General features: G+C 35.2%; 1 protein-coding gene across 1 annotated transcript in view; it reads left to right on the forward strand.

The window, feature by feature from the left end:
- The window catches only part of LOC132560323 (protein Wnt-7b-like), a 106,759-nt gene that overhangs the window by 60,501 nt on the left and 19,821 nt on the right, over nt 1-26,437 (forward strand). The window contains exon 2 of the mRNA XM_060224996.1: nt 14,190-14,419. Coding sequence (XP_060080979.1) covers nt 14,190-14,419 — 230 coding nt within the window. The remainder of the gene's footprint in view (nt 1-14,189; nt 14,420-26,437) is intronic.

Consider the following 26,437-nt stretch of genomic DNA (forward strand, 5'->3'; position numbering starts at 1 on the left):
ACTAGTGTGAGGTGATGTGGTATAAAACACAGTACAGTGTACGCTAGTGTGAGATGAAGTGGTATAAAACACAATACAGTATACACTAGTGTGAAATGAAGTGGTATAAACACAGTACAGTGTACACTAGTGTCAGGTGAAGTGGTATCAAACACAGTACAGTGTACACTAGTGTGAGGTGAAGTGGTATCAAACACAGTACAGTGTACACTAGTGTGAGGTGAAGTGGTATAAAACTCATTAAAGTGTACAGTAGTGTGAGGTGAAGTGGTATCAAACACAGTACAGTGTACGCTAGTGTGAGATGAAGTGGTATAAAACACATTACAGTGTACACTAGTGTGAGGTGAAGTGGTATGAAACACAGTACAGTATACACTAGTGTGAGGTGAAGTGGTACAAAACACGTTATAGTGTACACTAGTGTCAGGTGAAGTGGTATGAAACACAGTACAGTGTACACTAGTGTGAGGTGAAGTGGTATCAAACACAGTACAGTGTACACTAGTGTGAGGTGAAGTGGTATAAACTCATTAAAGTGTACAGTAGTGTGAGGTGAAGTGGTATCAAACACTGTACAGTGTACGCTAGTGGGAGATGAAGTGGTATAAAACACAGTACAGTGTACATTATTGTGAGATGAAGTGGTATAAAAGTGTACACTAGGGTGAAGTGAAGTGGTATAAAATACATTACAGTGTACACTAGTGTGAAGTGAAGTGGTATAAAACAAATTACAGTGTACACTAGTGTGAGGTGAAGTGGTATCAAACACAGTAGAGTACAAACTTGTGTGAGGTGAAGTGATATAAACACAGTACAGTGTACACTAGTGTGAGGTAGTATAAAACACAATACAGTGTACACTTGTGTTAGGTGAAGTGATATAAACAAATTACAGTGTACACTAGTGTGAGGTGAAGTGGTATAAAAAACAGTAGAGTACACACTTGTGTGCGGTGAAGTGATATAAACAAATTACAGTGTACACTAATGTGAGGTGATGTAAAAAAAATACAGTGTACACTAGTGTGAGGTGAAGTGGTATAGAACACAATAGAGTGTACATTAGAGTGAAATGAAGTGGTTTTAAACACATTACAGTATACATTAATGTCAGGTGAAGTGGTATAAAACACAATACATTGTACACTAGTGTAAGGTGAAGTTGTATAGAACACAGTGTATTGTACACTAATCTGAGGTGAAGTGGTATAAAAACAGTAGAGTACACACTTGTGTGAGGTGAAGTGATATAAACACAGTACAGTATACACTAGTGTGAAGTGAAGTGGTATAAAACTCATTAAAGTGTACACTTATGTGAGCTGAAATGATATGAAACACAGTACAGTGTACGCTAGTGTGAGATGAAGTGGTATAAAACACAATACAGTATACACTAGTGTGAAATGAAGTGGTATAAACACAGTACAGTGTACACTAGTGTCAGGTGAAGTGGTATCAAACACAGTACAGTGTACACTAGTGTGAGGTGAAGTGGTATCAAACACAGTACAGTGTACACTAGTGTGAGTTGAAGTGGTATAAAACTCATTAAAGTGTACAGTAGTGTGAGGTGAAGTGGTATCAAACACAGTACTGTTTACGCTAGTGTGAGATGAAGTGGTATAAAACACAGTACAGTGAACATTATTGTGAGATGAAGTGGTATAAAACTCATTAAAGTGTACACTAGTGTGCGGTGAAGTGGTATAAAACACAGTACAATGTATATTAATGTGAGGTGGTAACAAACACAGTACAGTGTACACAAGTGTGAGGTGAAGTGGTATCAAACAATGTACAGTGTACACTAGTGTGAGGTGAAGTGGTATAAAACACAGTACAGCGTACACTAGTGTGATGTGGTAACAAACACAGTACAGTGTACACTAGTGTGAGGTGAAGTGGTATAACATTCATTAAAGTGTACACTAGTGTGAGATGAAGTGGTATGAAACACATTGCAGTGTACACTAATCTGAGGTGAAGTGGTATAAAAGCAGTAGAGTACACACTTGTGTGAGGTGAAGTGATATAAACACAGTACAGTATACACTAGTGTGAAGTGAAGTGGTATAAAACTCATTAAAATGTACACTAATGTGAGGTGAAATGATATGAAACACAGTACAGTGTACGCTAGTGTGAGATGAAGTGGTATAAAAAACAGTAGTACAGTGTACACTAGTGTCAGGTGAAGTGGTATGAAACACAGTAGAGTGTACACTAGTGTGAGGTGAAGTGGTACAAAACACGTTATAGTGTACAGTAGTGTGAGGTGAAGTGGTATGAAACACAGTACAGTGTACACTAGTGTCAAGTGAAGTGGTATAAACACATTGCAGTGTACACTAATCTGAGGTGAAGTGGTATAAAACCGTAGAGTACATACTTGTGTGAGGTGAAGTGATATCAACACAGTACAGTATACACTAGTGTGAAGTGAAGTGGTATAAAACTCATTAAAGTGTACACTAGTGTGAGGTGAAATGATATGAAACACAGTACAGTGTACGATAGTGTGAGATGAAGTGGTATAAAACACAGTACAGTGTACATTTTTTTGAGATGAAGTGGTATAAAACACAGTACGGTATACACTAGTGTGAAGTGAAGTGGTTTAAACACAGTACAGTGTACACTAGTGTCAGGTGAAGTGGTATGAAACACAGTACAGTGTACACTGGTGTGAGATGAAGTGGTATAAAACACAGTACAGTGTACGCTAGTGTGAGATGAAGTGGTATAAAACATAGTAGAGTGTACATTATTGTGAGATGAAGTGGTATAAACCACAGTGACGTCATACATTTTTAAACATTTGGAAATATGACAATGTCGAGACGTAATAAAGTGCATTAACACTTTTCACCTTTTGAGGTCAGGCACAGAAAAACTTTTATAAAGAATAATCCTTTGTAAGACCTAATAAAACAAAATCATAATATCAATCCATATCAGACGTTACACCATATTAAACACCCCCTGTAGAATATAGAGTTTAACTGAGCTCCATGGTTGTACACCTACGTTTTAATGCATTCGTGTTACGTCGTAAATGCCTTTTGAGCACCAGTCCTTTTCTATAGCTTGGCGCAGGCCTAGCGTTCAACTATGGGCGTTACAAACCGAGGTATGTTTCCTTTGATCTTGTCCCGATGAGTGTAGGGCTGTAGAGACACTAGTCCCGCTCTTTACCAGCAGACCCTTTGTGACAACGCTCAATAAAGCTCAAATCAACCAGTGAAGTGAGGTGAAAACATTCAGGTTTGTGTTATGTTCAACGTCTAGGATTTTAAAAAAGACTACTTACAACACTTGGCGTTACATGGCTGGAAAGGATATACATTGGATAGGCTTTGAAATTTAATGCGGACACGAAGAATGGTCTATGGAAATGATGATGTTATAGGTGTTTGGGTTTAGCTATATTGATACCGTCCCTTTAGAAACATTTTTAATGAGATAAAGCCTTATATCAACTCACTACAGCCTTTTCTTTGACTTTCCTGTCATCTCAGAACTTACTTATTGGTAGAGATCTTCTCTTTATGTACAATAAGTGATTGAAAATGTTGTTTTAATATATCAATCTAACGGAGTTATCTCAATAGAATTATGTATAATATTATATTGATAGTCCGATATATCTCTGGAATTTCTTTCTTCAATTGCAATGGTTTTTATGAACACATTTCACTGGTATCTATTTTGACTTAACTTATAATCCATGCTTCTTGTTTGTTTTTTTTTCTTTTTTATGCGATATTAGCGAATTATTATGGGATGTACTTACATGTGTTAAGTATCAACCCATTGCTCTAATATATCCTTCAAAACGTTTCAGCTTTTCGCCACACATCACGTGTGTAAGTATTTAGCTAAAATGGAGAAAAAAGTATCACAATTTCAAAAACCAGTATTACATATAAGTCAGGTCAATGGAACCTTGTCCTGTTTATTTGGTCATTACGAAGACCATTTATGTTGTGTGATTTTCACAGGTATGCACATGGTTTAGATACGACTTTGTCAATAGGCTTACCTCTCAATTTTATTTCATGTCCTTTACGGAATATCGATATATCTCTTTCTCCTAATATGGTAAATCTTTAGTCAGTATTAAGATATGAGGTAAGCACACATCATGGCACATCATGGCAGATTGGGTTCTTTGATAGTTCTGGTTGGTGGAATGGTAGATGATGGATTGTTGGCGCAGAATAGATGGATGGCGCTGATTCTCTAAACTATGGTATAAGTGAAGTAATCCCACCTTTGAAACAGTTTATGTGTTTCTGGATAGAGTTCTGTTGCTATATAACAACAAATATTTTCGCGTGATGTAGGTTGAGGATGGAAACTATGGACAAATTTTATGATCAATAAAATTATCTTATTTGGTTTTGCTTGTGTGAAATTGGGTTTGACCTTTCAATATTCGTTATAATAGCCTTTGGCCTAGTCATCAACTCTTATTGAGTGACATCACGTGTTTGATTAAGTGGTTTTTATTAAACGAATCAGTGGACGCTTTCCCTTGCGAACACGCTGTTTCACCCGTATATGTTTTAAATGGTCCTCGTATCAGTTTTTATATGTTTCTGTCATGGTTTTATTTACAGGTTGTTATTTCATCGATATATGAAAGGTCGTTGATACAAATTTGAAACCCAGTCATCAAAGGTAATTATTGTCCCAAAGTGTGTGTTAGTTTTCCTAATTCCGATACTTTTATTCATATTTCCAACACTTAATTTTATAACTATACTCTCGTCTGGTAAGTTACGGGTTCAGACTAGTACACACTAAAATGTAATTTGCCTGAAGGCTTTTAGTAAACTATTATATACAACTTTCCCACTAAATGTATGATGATATCTTTCGAGTTTACTGCCTTGAACATCAGATATATTATTCATTAATGAGATGTCAAATAGCTTGAATATCTCAATACTACTTTTGGTGTGTTCAGGTATGTGTGCATATTTTAAGGGATCGCTTTACGAGCTGTTTGTATATTGATAAACCAGTTTCCTTGACCATGCGTATAGTGTCATACAACCCCTCACTCAATCACCTCTTTATTACCTGTTTACACGTGACCTCAGAAAGTGCTTACCTCCGCCAACTCGTATTACGGTGATGTCTTTATTAAGAGACCACAGGTGCGAAAAGCAAGTATATTATTCAATCCATATCTCCTATTGGAAGATAATAGCCTTGTTGAGGACATTTACAACTACCCAAATTTTGTCTGTTATCAAGATGAAGAGACTGCTAATGAAAAAACTTCGGTACAAAATAATGTAAATGTGTTTCTATCGTAGTAATAAATCCGTGTGGATATCTAGTACACTTGGTCGTATTCCAAGTGCCTTTATACAGTTGCGAGTACATCTATACCTGTGACCATTGATGCCGTGTATTTCTGTCATCGTCTCAACAGTTTATTGTCTTTTTTATGTCCATTGACCTTCTATTCGTTCCTAGGAGGTGATACACTTAAAAGTAAGATGTACTTGTTTGTGTGCTTCTATCGATATCCTGTCTATTGGTTCATAACAAAGATAGGGACCACTACCCTACCGAAATTATCCTTTTTAATTCATATACAGAACCTTTGATTCGAAACCCAACTTTTCAGTTTGTATATATCATACTAGGAATCGAAATCCTGCTTAAGAGTTTATGTATGCCATCATACCAATCGAAACCCTGTCTATTAATTTATTCCCAGAATCCTATTAATCCATATCCTACCTATTAGATGAAATCGGGAATCTAACCAATTGAATTCATATATATTAATCTATTAACAGAATCTAACTAATCGATTTCATATATTTATAGTCAGAATCCTACCAATCATAGTCCTTCTTGTTGACTGATATACATACTCCAAACATTCAATATACTTTCTATTAATTCATATATAGAAATATACAAATCGATATAATGCCTACTAATTTATAAACAGAACATGATCAATCAATGTCATATATATTACTTTGAATTCAGAATGCGATCGACAAAAATCTTTCCTATTCATTTATCAACAGAATCCTACAAATCGAGTCCTTACCTATTCAATCATAGATAGAATCATATCAATTGATTATTCATTTACGGTATCCTACCAATCGAAAAACAAAACGAAAATACCTACATGTCGACATAATCATAATCCAAACTGAAACTTATTAAAACCATGTAAAAATATTAATAAAAGAAAGATATGCACGGAGACTTCTGAAAAAGTAAAAGGGAAATAATAACAGATGTTCAGGAAGAGTAAGCGTCTTCTGCTTCATGAAAATGTTGGTCAATGCAATTGAGACTTCTTGCCTGAAAATCGTGTTAATGGGAGCAGGCCCTTGAAAATCGAATCAATTGTGACATGTTAGCATCATTGGTTGGGAACGCAGTGATGTTGCTATCCAGAAATTTAACATTAGCGAAATTAGAACAATCACGCTTATCATATAGCTAACAGAAGGGCGCACCATACATGTAGAGATATAGTCTGTTTGAAGGTATATTTCTTCTTTGATTTGGATGTAATTTTCACGAAATGTGGGTCAGTATAGTTCACAACCATATATTTCTACCACCATTCAAATTTCTTGGAAAAGAAAGTTCTCATAATAGAGAACGAGAGCGTATTTTTTCGAGTTTAAAATGGATCTGGTGAGTGGAAAAATAAGAGTTTCTTATAAAATAAAAGGTTTTTATGAAGATGGTATTGAATCTTATCAAACAATCGATTTTATACTGATTAATTCACGTGGATAATTTTACTTATCGATATCCTACCTATAAACTGATATTTAGAATCCTACTAATCAGTATCCTATTAATTAATTTATGTAGGAACCTACCAGTGCACATAATACATCTACATAAACCAGTTAATCTATATCCCATCTACGAGTTTAAATGCAGAATCCAACCAGTCACTGTCATACCTGATGGTTGATGAAAGAGATGGGAAGGAGTTACGGTCGTCATAGATGTCTAATTAAGAAATATTCTCCTTCTTGGTTCGATATAGCAGAAAACGCTTACTTTTCCTGAACACCTAGTCGTCTTCTTCTTGAACTTTTTGCAGATATCTGTAGGCAAATCATTCTTTTTGTGTTTTACCCTTTTCGTTTTTATAATTCGAGTTTGGATTATGATTATGTTAACATGTTGTTGCTATTAATATATACCGATATCAACCTATTCGAAATCCTACGTTATAATTTATATACAGAATTTAATAAATCTATATTGTATTTATTTATTTATATGGAGAATATAACCATTCCATATCATACCTATTTACTTATTTCCAGATTCCTACTTTATACAGAATATAACCAACCAAGATTCTTACTAATAATAGATAAACAGAATTATCCTACCAAGCAATTTCTACATTTAATTTATATACAGATTCTAACCAATCGAAATTATACATTTTAATTTACATATAGATCCTACCAATAGCTATCCTATCTATTAACACAAATAAAGAATCCGACCAATCAATATCCTTCGTAATAATTGATGGACGGAAAACAACCACTTAATAGCCTACCCACTTAGTCCGACCAATCGAAAGCTTACCTATTAATTTACCGACAGAATCCTACCAATCAATGTTCCATTTTTATTGAGTATTGATTAATGTTGTGAATAGAGAAGGTATCACCTTAACATCATATCTTCAAATTTTTTCTATGAAATTAACTTAGAAATGTCACTTTTATTTACTAATTTCTAAGTGTCATAATAATAATAATAAATATATTACATTAAACATATAACATGTTATACGTAATCAGTAATAAGTTGTTAGCTATATCTTTAATGTATCAGCTACTTATAATTATCAATAAAGACAAAAGTACATATATCGTAGGATTTCCCAAAAAAGCGTTTTTTTCCATTGGGGTCCATAAAATGGATTTACAAATGTATTTCCCTCAATAATGTACATAATAACTATAATGATTTTCTTGCAATTTGTTTTTAAAAGTGACGTTCCACTTGGGGTTTGAACTTAAGCATGTTGATATTCTGATTCGAAAGCTGTAGAAGAAGTCGATCTGTTAACAATGTTTGGTAAATATGTATGATAATTTACGTTTGAAACAAAAAGATGTGATCAAGCATGGAGGTTACGCACGATGTATTGTCTAAGCGTGCACAAGTGCGAATAAATTATTCTTTTCAAAGCATCTAGTGAACAAATAGTGGAAGCATTTCTTGGATGCAACTTGTGTTAATACGTGTGTATTACCATGGAAAGGACAACAAATAAGCTAACCAACATCAGTGAAAAGTATGCTTGTTAGTAGAGATATATTAGACATTGATACTCTTATTTCTATTATTGTATCTGTTATGAGAACGTATTTTTCATTTGCATCAAATATTAATCTTAATTAGATATGATATTTAAGCATATTATGATTTTATATACATGTATATACTTTATATATTTTATATACAAAGTAGCCATATTAAAAAACAGATTCATTAATATGCTATATGTGTATTCTTACACAGCGACTAAAACACATTTATAATTAATATCATCAAAATAAAGTGAATAAAAATACGTCGGTATTATATAACCAGCCTCGTCAATACATTATCATAATCAGAATGAAAAGGGACTACATGTAGATCAGCAATGTATGAACGCATGTTGGTTCTGGAATATATTACATTAGGACGGCTGTAAATACTTTTTTTTGGGGAAAAACATTAATTAGATCCGAATTAGATAAATCCCTTTAATGAAACAAACTTTTAACCTCAATAATTAATGGACACAAGATCACAATACAAAATACCTATACACAGACATTCTATCAAAAGTTTGTAGCCGATATAGCCCACGGATACATTTTGCAATAATGTTTCAATATATGTGTATATATTCAACGGAAACCAATATTATCAAGTCGTATTGGCACAGAGACTAATAAAACACTTTAAAGATTGTCCGCCTGTTTATAATTCTGTAGAGTACAGCAATATCCCAGCTATCACATCTTTCTTCACTTCGTTTCGGTGACAGATCGACAAACCTAGATTAAGTTTAGCTATCATTGTAAGGGGAACAGTTAGGAAATAAAACGCCATGCTTGACTTAGCCGATAAACATGCATTTGAGGTGAGCGATACACGATATGTAGGTATGTTTACTCTGACTGGTAATGTAACGACAGAGGACCCAAGCGTATCTTACACTGTCATATTGGATACACACCAGGGGGAGGTAACTTGTGTTCAATTAAGCGTGACTTCCAATGATAATTTGACGCGGAGAGGACGTTTTTAAACCAGCCTACCTGTCAGTGTTTAAACCAATCAAACATGATCATTTCATAAAGACGGACAGGTTACCAGTGTAACGGATTGTCCCTGTCTGTTTCAGTTGGGACCATGTAAGGATTGAGGCGTTACTCTAGTTGTATTACTGTTGTGCCGAGTTTTCGGATCCTGGCTCTATACGATATGATGATTCTTTCGCATTAGATTGTATTGAGGTCTGATTGGATTTGTGCACTAATCAGCGTTGTACTCAACCACATTAGTTGATACACCCGGAGTTTCCCAGAGAGGTTGTCGAATGACCTGAGAATGTCTACAGACACAGAAGACAATGGGAGCTAGCAGACACACCAAGTTCTTGCTGGGAATACTCTACCTCTCCTATTGTGTTTACGGAAATTTCTTGTGAGTAATTGGGAGACGTCATTTTGTTATTTCTTTATAATCTATGACCAAATATGGAAATTCTATGTGGTATATTTTATCTGGATCTCCACTTCTCTCAAACGTGAGTGATAACATTCCGAGATGTACAGATACGCTCGTAGAATATGATCATTGTTTTGTTGTAAAAGGACTCCATTTGTGTAGGAATATCTTGTCGTAGCTCCCCCATGTATAGCTATCTATTTCATTTCTCCTATTCTTTGACTGTTCAAGCAATCACCGACTGTCATTACGAGTTAGCAAGGAGGCATCTTTAAACCTCAATGTTCTAATTAGAACAGAGCGGATATAATTAAATCAGAGCAAAGCATGATATATGGGTACCCGTTGGTAGCTTGGTTAGGGAAGCTTTGTTCTTAACCAGCAGTACTCCCAGATCATGTTACCCTATTAAATAAATACTTTGCTCTCAAAGTGCTATGCCACCATGATAGGGGGTATTTAAACAGATAATAGGTGTTTGTAAAATAACCGTCCTAGAGTGACTTTTACAGAAAATTTACAGTCACGCATGCAACTATCCTGTGATTTCATTTTAGTCAAGTTTGTCAACTGCAAAACTTATCTAAAATGTTTACCGTTCACATGTACTATCGACGTCAGTTATGAACTGTTTTAAAATAAAATTGTTTTTGGGCCTTGTCTGCAACAATTTTTCTAAGATCAGGTTGGTAAAAGGGATGTTTATCTAAGTAAGATTTATTGTAATTTTTGTCAGTAATATTATCATTGTGAATTGCGGTTTGTTGATTGGTTAGTTATAAAACAGAAATGAATTACATTTGATGTGTCGCAACAGATTTAACCAAAACCATCCATTAAATAATTGTCTAGCAATATGTTCGTACGGTCAATTATCAATAAGAGAGGTTAGCAAAATTGAGATGTCCATGACAATCTCAGCAATGGCCATAGGCGACCAGAATAGACACTGAAACTTTTAGTGGCACACATTTTACGGCAATTCTAAATTAGCCAATGTGCCGTGCTTAAAGAGATTTATAAGTAGAGCTGAACTGTATGATCACATGTGTCTGTAGATGTCATTCAAACATCATTACAGTATTGTATATAGCGCTGATAACAGGCAATGATAGAAGACGACACACATTGTCTATATATACATATATGTGTGTGTATGTATTCTTCAAAGCGAATAATTAGATAAAGGGTAGACTCTGTCAATCAACTTAACCTAAATGTTTAAATAAGATGACACATTCGTTTCAAACCATAACCACATCATTGAAGAACCTCAAAGGAAAAAATAGAGGTCCTGGTCTAACACAGTTTAGGGTAGACATAATTATTGGAATTCAATATAAATGTTGGATTTTATTCAACGTTTTTAATGTGTATGAACAGATACTTGTCTCGACTAAATCTGAAAGTGTTATATTAATTACGAATGTAATGTTGTTCTGGGTATTAGAATTCTTGTTAAGTCCGGGTGAGAGGATCCCGACTGACAGGGTATTGTCGTCTATCTGATAGTGTGTGGAACTCTTCAGTACTCTATCATGACCCTCGTAAGACCGAGTAACCACTTGACAAGAGTGATTTAATACTCAAGTGTTAAACATGCCAAATCACACTAAATTTTAAACCTTTGAAGTTAACTCCTTAACATAAAGAAATTAAGGCGATGGGGAAATAACAGGTATTGATCAAACTAGTGTAACTTTAGACAGTACATCTAGAGTTGTTTTGAGACGAGGAGATCACCCACAGTATCTAACTACACCACAGCGGCTACTACATGAGGTAGAAGAACTTAACGGTTAGCAAAGTTAATACGTATTAAATAATGGCATATTTCTATAACGTTTTCTGTTTAAATTATAAAGATGAACGAACGTTTTATATGTGAATTGTATAATAAATTTATTGTCCCGCGTTAGATAGAGTTAGATAAAAACACAAACGGGTGCTTCTACAGAAAAAAAACTACGTGGTATTCATCGACATAAACCGTGTACTTTTTATACCTTCTGTAACATGTACCTCCAAAACGATTCAGATTTATTAGGTCATAACAACAAATGTTCCGATAACGATCCTGAGATGTTGTCATCAAATGGAGAAAGAAGATCCTGCATTGCTAGAGACAGGATATTTGAAACTAACAATATGGTAGATATTTTATGTAAAGTAATTTAAAGTTGTGTTCTTGATGGTATTATTTTTACAATTAGGCGCGCTTTTAGGAAGAGGCTTGGCGCCTCGACTATCTATTATAACATAATGTTCACAACCGACAGATATTCACTTAAGATAGCATTTATCACAAAATAATATATCTCAGAAAATATCTTAAAATTTCGAATTCTAAATTATTTTAATCAGTAATCGCTAGAGTCGGAAATCATGACAAATAAGAGATAATATCAATACACACAAAAATGGGTTTTTAACAGTTTCAAAATCAGAATTTTATTAACAATTGTTAAAAGGGAGCGCCACTGATGCTTGAGGAGTGACAAAGTACATATTTTATGGAGGCGTCATTTGATCGACTGCCTAGGATTCTAGAAGCGTACAACATCAACACCTTACATGAATTCACCTAAAGATGTCTCGTCTTAGATACCGATCGCTATAGATGTGTAGTTTTATGATATGGCCCATGTATTGGAAGGAATGTCGCCTATTTGTGAAGGTTGCAATGGAATTAAAGCTAACCCCTTACGTATGATGTACAGTGTGTATCCGTGGAGGCTTTTATTATCGATGATGTTGCTCCACTTATTGTTATGACGTGATGATGTCCTAGACAGTTTAATTATACTATAGTTATGTGATGAGTAAGATATGCTGGCCATACTTCCCGTTGTTAACTTGTTATGATTGTATCGCATTTAAGTGTGGATTATTTATTTACATTTAGTTTATGGTTCCTGAACAAATTGCATTACACCAGTTTAGTACCATGAACACATATCTCCTTTTACGTGTAGAAGATCTTGCGGGTAGATTGGTATACGTATCCGGGGAAACCAGCGAACAGCTTATAATTAATCATGTTTCCTACGATGACAGTAACTATTCTTGTTCTCATTAAGGGACTCTTAGTTCTCCTGGTGAACACTTGGTGAGTGTCAACTGTTCAAATGATTGTGTAATTTATCTGATTGAATATATTAAAATAAGGAATTTGTTCAAATAAACCCCACTTTAATGTTTAATATACTTTTTTTAGAATCTCTCTTTTTTCAACGTTGTATGCTTTAGTTTTTGACATAATTCATGAAATTAAATTTACCTTAAAAACATTAAACAAAAGAATTGCTGTTGTTTGAATTAAGTTATTAAATTAATATTTTCTGGTATAAATCATGCATGTAATTATTACTTTGTAAAGGTATAAAACATGGATGGCAGGAATGTCGTGATTGTATTCATCTTATTTTTTTCTTTTGACTATATTGCATTTTTTCGGGTAGAATATTGTAGTATTGTCGACGTATATTTATGTCCATAACAAAGTCAATATGACAAAGTTAAAACCTCCGTGTGTTCAAGGAAGTTCAAATATCAGGACATTGATGCCAATTCATCATTGATCGTACAATAATGAGGTTGATTGCATTTTACGTGGATTTGAAACTGCTTAGACCTTTAGAAATAGCGATAATTGAAGTATTCAATATGGAGTTGAGCATGCTCAGTTACTGACATGATAAGGGTTTCCATAATTGTTCCAATACTCATCTACCCTATCGTTCTGATGTCGACATAACGAGAGGGTTTCATAATCATTAATTCTACAGAAATGTAGCTTCAGGATGGAACGTAGTACACTGGGATCATCTGGTTTCTGTACAAAAGAGACACTCTTTAATTCCAGACATATCGGCTCCAGTTTTCGCATTTTACGACATATTTGAACATGTTTGTTAATGCACCTCCCCCATCTGAATTTTGACATTTATTTATACCGATATCGATTTTTCTAAGTCGCCTCCGAGGTTTCATCTAGTTTAGCGCTTAGTATCACAGGCGAGACCAAAAAGGAAAAAAAAAAGAATGTCTGTTGCAGTTTAATTAATACCTTGTCACTACTGTATCTAATTTCATTTGTACACGTTTGAAAAGGTGGTGTTTACTTGTGTGTCTTTAGTACAATCCTTCGTCACTGAAGCTGATATTTTCCATATGAGTATTGCCATTGACGAGATACATTAACATAATTTTATTTGCTTTTAAACGATATAGTACATCAATATTATATTTTCTCGTGCATTTTATCTGCTTTTTATTTGTCGTTAAAATTAGTTTATCAATTTGTTAAAAATATCTAAGGATTTATATATTTCATATATATTCATGTCTCAATGAAAATCCATAAAAAACCAAAAACACTAATATTTTTTTAAAAGTAAACAAATGTTTTCTCTTTACAGGGCACTTTCGCAGGTCGTGGCCCTCCGCGCAAACATCATCTGTAATAAGATTCCAGGATTGGCACCAAAACAGCGCTCTATATGTAGGAAAAGACCCGACGCTATAGTGACTATTGGGGAGGGTGTACAGATGGGCATGAAAGAGTGTCGTTATCAGTTCAGAAACAATCGCTGGAACTGTTCTAGTGTAGCAACAGACTATAACATGTTTGGGAATACACACCCAGTAGGTAAGTTAAACAAAATACTCGTAAAACGTAATTCTGTCCTTTGACATTTTTGTTACATATGGCCTGTGTGACCTGCAGGTATTGGTCGTTATGTTCTATATGATAGAAACATTCTTCAAAAAAGCTATTCACAGGTATGATTAGCTGATGTGCGTGATCCTTTCTGTGCTTATTATGCAATTAACATTTTTATTTTCTAAGATAGAAAAGTAAAACCCCTGGATAGCAGATGATTCATTGCTTGTTACCAAAGTCACAATTTTCGTGCAACACGTCGTCAACTGATAGATAAACTCATAACTCTGAGTTTTGAGAGATGCAGGATGTTGAAGCTTATGGGAAGTTTTACGGTCGTTATGACGGGCGTATTGGGAAAATAAGTTGAAAGTGATTGCTGCTCGTTGGTATGCCTTATATTTCCGTTCTTGTTTATTATGCTCTTATTTGGGAACGTGGCATTATTTTATTTGATTGACAAAAAGTTACATGGCTAGTTTATTCGATGAAACAGAAGACGTTCACTCTTCCAGAACACCTGGTCTTATTGTCCCGGTACTGTTTCTGGAGTCTGCGTGTGAATCTTTCTTTTGTTTATATATTACAATAGTATTTACAAATTTGAGTGAGCATCTGCGATTTGCATTGACATTTTGCATAGGAACATTTTGATCCCAAATTGCTTTGGAGAAGAAAAAGCAGAAATCTTAACTTTTATTAGTGGGAATTTTAAAAATTGTTTTTATTTACTATTATTATACAGTTATACTTCAAACAACGTGAAAAACCTAACAAAGTCTTCTAATGAAGAAGCAATGAGCTTGTTGAATCAGAAATACATTGGATATCGAATTGTCATGTTGTCTATGACGCTGGCATCATTGAGTGGTGCTTTTCTACCATATGTACTTGCCGTCTAGACTAAGTCAATTCCATAGCCTCGCATACTTTTACTAAACCAACACAAATAGATTAAGATAGTTGTTCCTGGTATAAATATCACATAAACCGGACAGTTTAACGTGGGTGTAATCGCATAGCAGATATTGGCATTTCTTCTGTGATTCAAACTATTTACACGAAATAACTGAAATAATTGGCTCAATCCTACCGTGTAAACAATAGTAGGAATACAAAAAAGCACATTGTAAGATATAACGGGATATGATTTGAAGAAGGATATAAACCCAACAATGATAAGCAGAAGGATATAAACTAGACCATGATAGGTAGGAGGATATAAACTAGACCATGATAAGTAGGAAGATATAAACCAGACCATGATAAGTAGGAAGATATAAACCAGACCATGATAAGTGGAAGGATATAAACCAGACCAGGATAAGTAGGAGGATATAAACCAGATCATGATAAGTAGGAGGATATAAACCCAACAATGATAAGTAGGAGGATATAAACTAGACCATGATAAGTAGGAGGATATAAACTAGACCATGATAAGTAGGAGGATATAAACCAGACCATGATAAGTAGGATAATAAAAACCAGGCCATGATAAGTAGGAGGATATAAACCAGACCATGATAAGTAGGAGGATATAAACCAGACCATGATAAGTAGTAGGATATAAACCAGACCATGATAAGTAGTAGGATATAAACCAGATCATGATAATAGGAGGATATAAACCAGACCATGATAAGTAGGAGGATATAAACCCAACAATGATAAGTAGGAGGATATAAACCAGACCATGATAAGTAGGAGGATATAAACAGACCATGATAAGTAGGAGGATATAAACCAGACCATGATAAGTAGTAGGATATAAACCAGACCATAATAAGTAGGAGGATATAAACCAGACAATGATAATTAGTAGGATATAAACCAAACCATGATAAGTAGGCGGATATAAACTAGACCATGATAATAGGAGGATATAAACCAGACCATGATATGTAGGAGGATATAAACCAGACCATGATAAGTAGTAGGATATAAACCAGACCATGATAAGTAGGAGGATATAAACCAGACCATGATAAGTAGGAAGATATAAACCAGACCATGATAAGTAGGAGGATATAAACCCAACAATGATAAGCAGAAGGATATAAACCAGATCATGATAAGTAGAAGGATATAAACTAGACAATGATAAGTAGGAGGATATAAACCAGACCATGATAAGTAGGAGGATATAAACTAGACCATGATAAGTAGTAGGATATAAACCAGACCATGATAAGTAGAAGGATATAAACCAGACCACGATAAGTAGGAGGATATAAACTAGACCATGATAAGTAGGAGGATATAAACCTGATCATGATAAGTAGGAGGATATAAACCCAACAATGATAAGTAGGAGGATATAAACTAGACCATGATAAGTAGGAGGATATAAACCAGACCACGATAAGTAGGAGGATATAAACCCAACAATGATAAGTAGAAGGATATAAACCAGACCATGATAAGTAGGAGGATATAAACCTGACCATGATAAGTAGGAGGATATAAACCAGACCATAAGCAGAAGGATATAAACTAGACCATGATAAGTAGGACGATATAAACCTGACCATGATAAGTAGGAGGATATAAACCCAACAATGATAAGTAGGAGGATATAAACCAGACAATGATAAGTAGGAGGATATAAACCAGGCCATGATAAGTAGGAGGATATAAACTAGACCATGATAAGTAGGAGGATATAAACCAGACCACGATAAGTAGGAGGATATAAACCCAACAATGATAAGTAGAAGGATATAAACCAGACCATGATAAGTAGGAGGATATAAACCTGACCATGATAAGTAGGAGGATATAAACCAGACCATAAGCAGAAGGATATAAACCAGACCATGATAAGTAGGACGATATAAACCTGACCATGATAAGTAGGAGGATATAAACCCAACAATGATAAGTAGGAGGATATAAACCAGACAATGATAAGTAGGAGGATATAAACCAGGCCATGATAAGTAGGAGGATATAAACCAGACCATGATAAGTAGGAGGATATAAACCAGATCATGCTAAGTGGGAGGATATAAACCAGACAATGATAAGTAGGAGGATATAAACCAGATCATGATAAGTAGGAGGATATAAACCAGACCATGATAAATAGGGGATATGACAAACAAAATCATGTTCTTGATAACGAAATACAGCATATTGAACCGATGTAAGATATCCCAAATACGTTAGAGATTCACATATTTTTAAATGACGAAAACTGCAAAGAAATCGTAATAACTCCGTAAAGATAAATGCAAATGCGAGTATTTTAATCTATATATAATAATAATCAAGCTTTGTATATTGTCTTCTTGTGTTTAATCAAAATCAATTGTCTTTGTAGTTATACAACCGTTGAAGAGACATCTTCTGTTAGAATGACGGTTATGATACATTATACTGTTTGTGGCATCGCACCAGTGCTGTACACTTCAAGCGAAAGAACATTCGATATTAAAGTAGATCAATTCAAATGATATCCCGAGAACAAATAAGATTATTTTATATTCGCCCATCAGGACCATGTGTGCCTTCAACTGTATTTCATAACTTATTTATCGTTGAATTTCTATGAAATTGATGGAATACATGACTGTCAACAGGGGAAAGAAAGACGTTCAATCCAGATCTGCACGTAATACAATTGGGGGTTTGTGTGCCTTCAACTGTATTAGCTGTATTTCATAACTAATGAATTGATGAATTTACAACAAATTGATAGAATACATTATTAACAACAAGGGAAAACAAGTTTCAATCCAGATCTGCGCGTAATAGTGGGTTTGGTTTTCATTCATTACTTGTTCACAGTGATATAGGGTCGGTGTTTTCCAGTCGCTATATTTCTAAATTCGGTTAGTTCGTTTGATGGTTTCAGATGTTCAAATTCATTGTATTTGTTCTTTTTTTATTTGGTGATTTCGTGATGTTCAGTTGACAATTTCGTGTTACTAAATTAACAAATGGGATTTTTAAAAATCTAGAAAAATAATGATGCTGTATTTTTCAATTTGTGAAATCAGCTTCAGTTATTGTTGGAGTTAGCTTCTGTTGGCTTATTTCTGCTTGTTTAATTGGTGTTTTCGAGTTGTTCTGACGATAATATGAGGTTGTTTGGTTGTTCGGTGTTGTTGATTGATGGTGTAGAGAGGATAAGTTTTTAATGTCTGATTTCAAGTTTGACTGATGATTTCTGTTACATACGTGAATGCTGCATATTCAATTGGCGATGTGAGGTTGTCTCACTGGTGATTAATGTATTGTATTACGGACGATTTTGGAGTATTTGATTGGCTGTTTTGTGATTGCTATAAACGGTTGGAAGCTATTTCATTACTTTGATTAGTTTGTGGAGTAATTCTCCATCAATTGAGGGATTTAAAATACTTTCATATGAACAGACTGTCCAGATTTGTTTATGTATGACTTCAGAGCGACTTCTGAATGTTAAAACCATTATTTTAAGTTATTGGTTAAAGAATATAATTAATTGACATCATTTTAAAGACTTTTCTATCTGTTTATTTATTTCACTCCACTTTTATGCTAAGTTAGCACTAACTTGTTTTTAATTTTCGCGAAAGATGAATGAGAGGGTTTAGACTAAAAACCTTTTATGATTGTATGAGTGTGTGTTTTGAAACCTGTAACATTACACTATATACGAATCTAAGCCTTGAGACGAAGTCACTTGAAATTAAAACGGTTAACACTTCAATGTTGAAATGATAACGAGCGACATGATATATGGTATACTGAGGATCCATTTAATCCATTCATGGCTTGTTATTTGTTGTAGTTTGTAGAGTTACCAAATACCGAGTGAACATTATTCCAAATTTGATTAAAGTAATGTTTATTGGATCATGAATTACCCGTTAATACACCAATCACGTCACTGACAGTAATCTGTCAAATAGTTAATGCATAAAAGTTTGTTTTATAGTTGAAATCTAAGGTAGATTAACACGATTAACAGTGTTGAGAATGTATTGTACGTATATATAGTTTCCACTGTCTGTCCCATCTACTGATATATATATATAAATATATATATATACACAATCTTTGGACTTGTAAGAACGTCGCGAACAATTGATACACGGTATACTGATTGAAATCTATTTGACACTTGAATGGGAAGGAAAGGTACCAACAATGACCCCCGGCTATGTTTGTATAGGTCAGATTGTCTTATTGTATTTACGTTAGTTTTACCTTAACTAAGAACGATCCCTTCCGTTGTCCATTCATTGGTTACAGTGACGCCGTAACTGAGATAACTAGAAATTATACACCCCAAAAGGAAGCTTATAGACATCGATATTTCTGGATATCAATGTTCTCCACTCGATTTCATCATTCGCCTACAAGTTACTAGTGTTAAATACTTGAACGTTTGCTTGTCTTCGCCGGCTTAACTTTGATTGATAATTACTTTATACTTCAGACGCGTCAATCATTTGTCATAGCTAATCATTGATAGTAGGTATGACTCCATAGAAAAAAATCTCTGGTATTTCAAAGAAAAATCTAGATAGGAACAATAATTAGTCTACTGTTGTGTACATTTACTATCTTCTGAAAGTTATGGAAAGGGAGTGAGGCTGTGTATACATATCTAAAGAAGGAAGTAAACTATGGAAAGTAATAAGGCCAACTTGTTCTCTTTTAAAGTTTGCTCTTTATTCTTTTTCGCATAAACCAGATAAGGGTTTGTTGAATGTCTCTACATAAACTTTACTGTCGGATTTTACCATCACGTTGTCAGTTAGACATGTTTTATTAACGTTAAATAAGTTTTCCTACAAAACCTTCAAACTGTCGTTTTTTATCAATTAATTAAATAATTATGTTCTTTTTCACATGTGACCTAACATCTTTTTGGAATCAAGTGACTTTCGTAAACATCAATTTTTATGTAACATACTGACACCCTATAGGAGTTTCTGAAAATCGTCACAATAATGACGTTTTAGCATTTCTCGCATTCCATAAATAATATTATTCAGAATGAATGTAACTGCTTCGAACTGGTCTGCTGTATAGGTCATTCATTTGGCTCAGCATATTGGATGCGGTGTCTCTATCTTTTATGAAAAATAACATTTTTGGATTTTTTTTTATTCATTGATAAAAAGTTCTGTTTTTTTCATATCAACATGAATACCTTCTAAACCATTTAAATCAATCCCGCGAAGAAATGACGTGTGATATATTCGTACATTAAAAAGCTTCTACACATTAACTGTGTGCGTTTGACTGAATCCGTGTTAGTTAAAGCTATCTCACTGATGGTGACAACACATCACTAAGCTTTCTTAAAAAAACATGCAAGGTAACATAGGCAGTATGCAGGCAGCCATTGCTAATGAAGAAATACGTGCGCATGGCGATTTCAGTTGATGAACCTCTTTTCCTTGATAAGAACCACACATTTTGTTGTAAATTGTTCACCTGATTAGACGTATATAGTTGATGGAACGGAGACAAATAATATAGAGGCCAGGTGTAAGAGAGAGAACACCTCCCCCTCCAGAGGGGGTTCAAGTCAAAGAAATTTAATAAGGATTAGTTTCTGTTCACGAGATGTCTCGCGCCATGGTATTGATAACGGCCTATATTAACAGGCAATTATTGGGCTGTAAGGCAGTAAGGTAGTATTCCGTCCGTCACGCCGCTGTCAAATGCTATTTGTAGCCTCCTCTTCACTGGCTTAAACTCATACCTGCAATGACAGATGCCAGCGCTGGTCAATATAGCATTGGATGTCCATTGTCAGGACATAACATACCAGTGGTACAGATGGACATTTTTGTTTTATCTTTTTATATTTATGAATACTGAAAACACAGGTTGATCTCATTATTCCTCGACGCGTGCCAAAATACCCTTAAAATATGCTAATAACACTCTGTAAAAAATCCAATTAAGATTGTTTCCTCCAGGTTGTACGCGCCTGTCCGCTGAATGTTTCCTCCAAGTCGTGGGCGCCTGTTTGCGAAATATTTCCTCCAGGTCGTAGGCGTCTGTCCGCGGAATGTATCCTACAGGTCGTAGACACAAGTTTGCGGAGTGTTTCCTCTAGGTCGTAGGCGCCTGTTCGCGGAATGTTTCCTCCAGGTCGAAGGCGCTTGTTCGTGGAATATTTCCTCCAGGTCGTAGGCGCCTGTTCTCGGAATATTTCCTCCAGGTCGTACGCGACGATGGTTAATCACAGCGGATAAAAGATTGTCTGACAGACAGACAGCATGACAGACAGACAGACAGACAGACAGATAGACGGATAGAGAGAGAGAGAGAGAGAGAGAGAGAGAGAGAGAGAGAGAGAGAGAGAGAGAGAGAGAGAGAGAGAGAGAGAGAGAGAGAGAGAGAGGGGGGAGGGGCTTGGTTACATCAATTCAAATATTCTTTTACTTTACTGGGGTTAATTAGATTTAATCAATAGTAAACATGGTCGCGTGTTTGTGCTGCTTCGTCATAGTCATACATAAAGCCTGAGTAATTCGACGTGCCTCTAATTTGGCATCACATACATAATTCGTAGACAACAACTAGAGCTGTCTGTTATGATAGGACACGTCATAACATTGGCACATTTATAATCTGTCGTACAAATGAGCAGTTATTTCAGTCCTGTGAGTTTACCCAAGATTGGACAACGGCCAATATCTTTATATCATCTTATTCGCGCTTAATTAACTAATTGACAATAATTAGTTGGATGTGTTTTATATACAACTGTATACTACACAATGACAAATAGGTTTTGGAAGTTGTACTCGCGGAGATGTTTCTTAGGTCAATATCTGTTACACAGAAGGACAATATATGAATGGAACGTCTTGTGAATATCTCGCTGATCAATGAAGGTGCAATGATAGTCTACTAAATCAATATAACAACGTTCTGTCAGTTTATCGAACGACCAGACATATTTGTCAGTTGGTTCGTTAAATTAAAAAAGAAAATGACTTGTTCATATTCTTATTTTCTATCAATCTGATCATTCTCAATATTGATTTCATATATTTAGAATGCCTTTTGTTATAACTGCATGAAATATAGAAAATAATCTTAAAGGTTACAGATATATAACTTGAAATAGCAATTCAAATGGTTACCTAGACATTGAAAACTAGATAAATACGTTTGGACACTAAACACAAGGTAGAGACGTTTATACAGGGAACACTAGATAGAAACGTTTATACAGGGAACGCTAGATAGAGACGTTTATTCAAGGAACACTAGATATAGACGTTTATACAGGGAACACTAGATAGAGACGTTTATATAGGGAACACTAGATAAAGACGTTTGTACAGGGAACACTAGATAGAGACGTTTGTACAGGGAACACTAGATAGAGACGTTTATATAGGGAACACTAGATAGAGACGTTTGTACAGGGAACACTAGATAGAGACGTTTATACATGGAACACTAGATAGAGACGTTTGTACAGGGAACACTAGATAGAGACGTTTGTACAGGGAACACTAAATAGAGACGTTTATACAGGGAACACTAGATATAGACGTTTGTACAGGGAACAATAGATAGAGACGTTTATATAGGGAACACTAGATAAAGACGTTTGTACAGGGAACACTAGATAGAGACGTTTGTACAGGGAACACTAGATAGAGACGTTTATATAGGGAACACTAGATAGAGACGTTTGTACAGGGAACACTAGATAGAGACGTTTATACATGGAACACTAGATAGAGACGTTTGTACAGGGATCACTAGATAGAGACGTTTGTACAGGGAACACTAGATAGAGACGTTTATACAGGGAACACTAGATAGAGACGTTTGTACAGGGAACACTAGATAGAGACGTTTGTACAGGGAACACTAGATAGAGACGTTTGTACAGGGAACACTAGATAGAGACGTTTGTACAGGGAACACTAGATAGAGACGTTTGTACAGGGAACACTAGATAGAGACGTTTGTACAGGGAACACTAGATAGAGACGTTTGTACAGGGAACACTAGATAGAGACGTTTGTACAGGGAACACTAGATAGAGACGTTTGTACAGGGAACACTAGATAGAGACGTTTGTACAGGGAACACTAGATAGAGACGTTTGTACAGGGAACACTAGATAGAGACGTTTATAAGGGAACACAAGGTAGAGACGTTTATACAGGGAACACAAGGTAGAGACGTTTATACAGGGAACACAAGGTAGAGACGTTTATACAGGGAACACTACTTAGAGACGTTTATACAGAGAACGCTAGATAGAGACGTTTAGACAGGAAACACTAGATAGAAATGTTTGTACAGGAAACACTAGATAGAGACGTTTATACAGGGAACGCTAGATAGAGACGCTTATACAGGGAACACTAGATAGAGACGTTTGTATAGGGAACACTAGATAGAGACGTTTGTACGGGGAACAATAGATAAAGACGTTAAGACAGGGAACACTAGATAGAGACATTTGTACAGGGAACAATAGATAAAGACGTTTATACAGGGAACACTAGATAGAGACGTTTATACATGGAACACTAGATAGAGACGTTTGTACAAGGAACACTAGATAGAGACGTTTGTACAGGGAACACTAGATAGAGACGTTTATACAGGGAACACTAGATAGAGACGTTTGTACAGGGAACACGAGATAGAGACGTTTATACAGGGAACACTACTTAGAGACGTTTATACAGAGAACGCTAGATAGAGACGTTTAGACAGGAAACACTAGATAGAAATGTTTGTACAGGAAACACTAGATAGAGACGTTTATACAGGGAACGCTAGATAGAGACGCTTATACAGGGAACACTAGATAGAGACGTTTGTATAGGGAACACTAGATAGAGACGTTTGTACGGGGAACAATAGATAAAGACGTTAAGACAGGGAACACTAGATAGAGACATTTGTACAGGGAACAATAGATAAAGACGTTTATACAGGGAACACTAGATAGAGACGTTTATACATGGAACACTAGATAGAGACGTTTGTACAAGGAACACTAGATAGAGACGTTTGTACAGGGAACACTAGATAGAGACGTTTATACAGGGAACACTAGATAGAGACGTTTGTACAGGGAACACGAGATAGAGACGTTTATACAGGGAAAACTAGATAGAGACGTTTATACATGGAACACTAGATAGAGACGTTTGTACAGGGAACACTAGATAGAGACGTTTGTACAGGGAACACTAGATAGAGATGTTTGTACAGGGAACACTAGATAGAGACGTTTGTACAGGGAACACTAGATAGAGACGTTTATACATGGAACACTAGATAGAGACGTTTGTACAGGGAACACTAGATAGAGACGTTTAGACAGGTAACACAATGTAGAGACGTTTATACAGGGAACACAAGGTAGAGACGTTTATACAGGAAACACAAGGTAGAGACGTTTATACAGGGAACACTAGTTAGAGACGTTTATACAGAAAACACTAGATAGAAATGTTTGTACAGGAAACACTAGATAGAGACGTTTATACAGGGAACGCTAGATAAAGACGTTTAGACAGGGAACACTAGATAGAAATGTTTGTACAGGAAACACTAGATAGAGACGTTTAGACAGGGAACACTAGATGAATTTTTCTAGACTGTGCATTATGAACCGTAGGCAGACCAGGATATGAAACGTTGATGTTGATACGTGTCTGGTTATATAATGTCAAACAAGGAATAGTTGTAATTCTATTGTTGTGAAGAAAGATGATCCAATGTGTTGAAACTTTACATCGTGTGAACTATCTCGAATGATTGTTTCGGACACCTGTCAATCTGGGGCTTTGGGGCACATAGGTGGACATATTTTGTTTTATGCACAGAATTAATGCAAATTGTTTAATTAGGCAATGCGTCTCCGAAATTTCGTTTATATATGGTCGAGACCACGTACATATTAGATTACAATCACCGTATATGGAAAGTTATTAATCAACTTGATTGAGAGTTTGTCTCTCATATACGATACAGAACATGGTGATTATCTGGGCGGAAATATAGTAAATGTAGCGAAAATAGCGGAAATATATTTTATTTTAACATCCATATGCTCAATTACAAATGCCAAGCTGTTTTCAACAATTTCGATTTTTCTCGGTCGCCTTCTAGATTTGAGCATTTTAGGTACTTAGCATCCTTGACGCGTCCGAGAACATTGTATGAAAAACGCCTTTTAACACGTTAGAATTAGAACTGCATCATATAGCTGTTTTGTCCTTTTAAGACTCGTCAGTGAGTTTAGAGCCTGAATTAAAAAACCTATGAGGTGACTGAGAAAACCGAACGAACGATTAGAATGTTTGATAGGAAGGTGAACCAGCCTCTTGATTAAACAATTTTCGTCATTTTATGAATCTGATAATTTCAAAAGAACGTCAAAATGCACGAAACAGCTGTATGGTGGAGCTAAATCATTTTTACCTCAACTGTACTTCGCTCTTTCTGAAGTTTATCAAAAGGCCTATTCACTTGTGTGTCTTTGAACAACAAAAATATCATTGAAACCATACCCTTACCTTGTATGCTAAAGTTCTATTTTAGATGATAAGGTTTGTTTTATCAAGTACGGATAAACAATTCATATCACTCTTAGATATTCATCAATAGAATCAAACCATTGACAGATGTGCTGTGGTTTTTAATCCTGCTGATAAAACCGAAACCGTCAGTAGAAAAATTTAAGTTATAAGATAGATTGATCGATAGATAGTTTGTTTGCTATGGTCTTAAGTAAATCATTTTGATGTTTTTTTTCTCTTTCGACAAAAGGACAACAAAGACCGTTTGTTACTCAATAAAAACAAGCGCGATTTCATCTTATGTTAAATAATTGTTTAAAGGAAGTCTTCGTTTAACCATCATCATCATCATCATCATCATCATCATCATCATCGTTGTCGACGTCATATTGTGCTGGCGGTGACTGACAATGTCATTTCATTGAGTGATCATACCGATTTAATAATTTATGCGTATTGCGTAATATTATAGTGTATT

This window comes from Ylistrum balloti, unplaced genomic scaffold (assembly GCF_031769215.1).
Source record: "Ylistrum balloti isolate Yb309-2 unplaced genomic scaffold, AGI_CSIRO_Ybal_v1 Utg371048, whole genome shotgun sequence".
Lineage (NCBI taxonomy): Eukaryota > Metazoa > Mollusca > Bivalvia > Pectinida > Pectinidae > Ylistrum > Ylistrum balloti.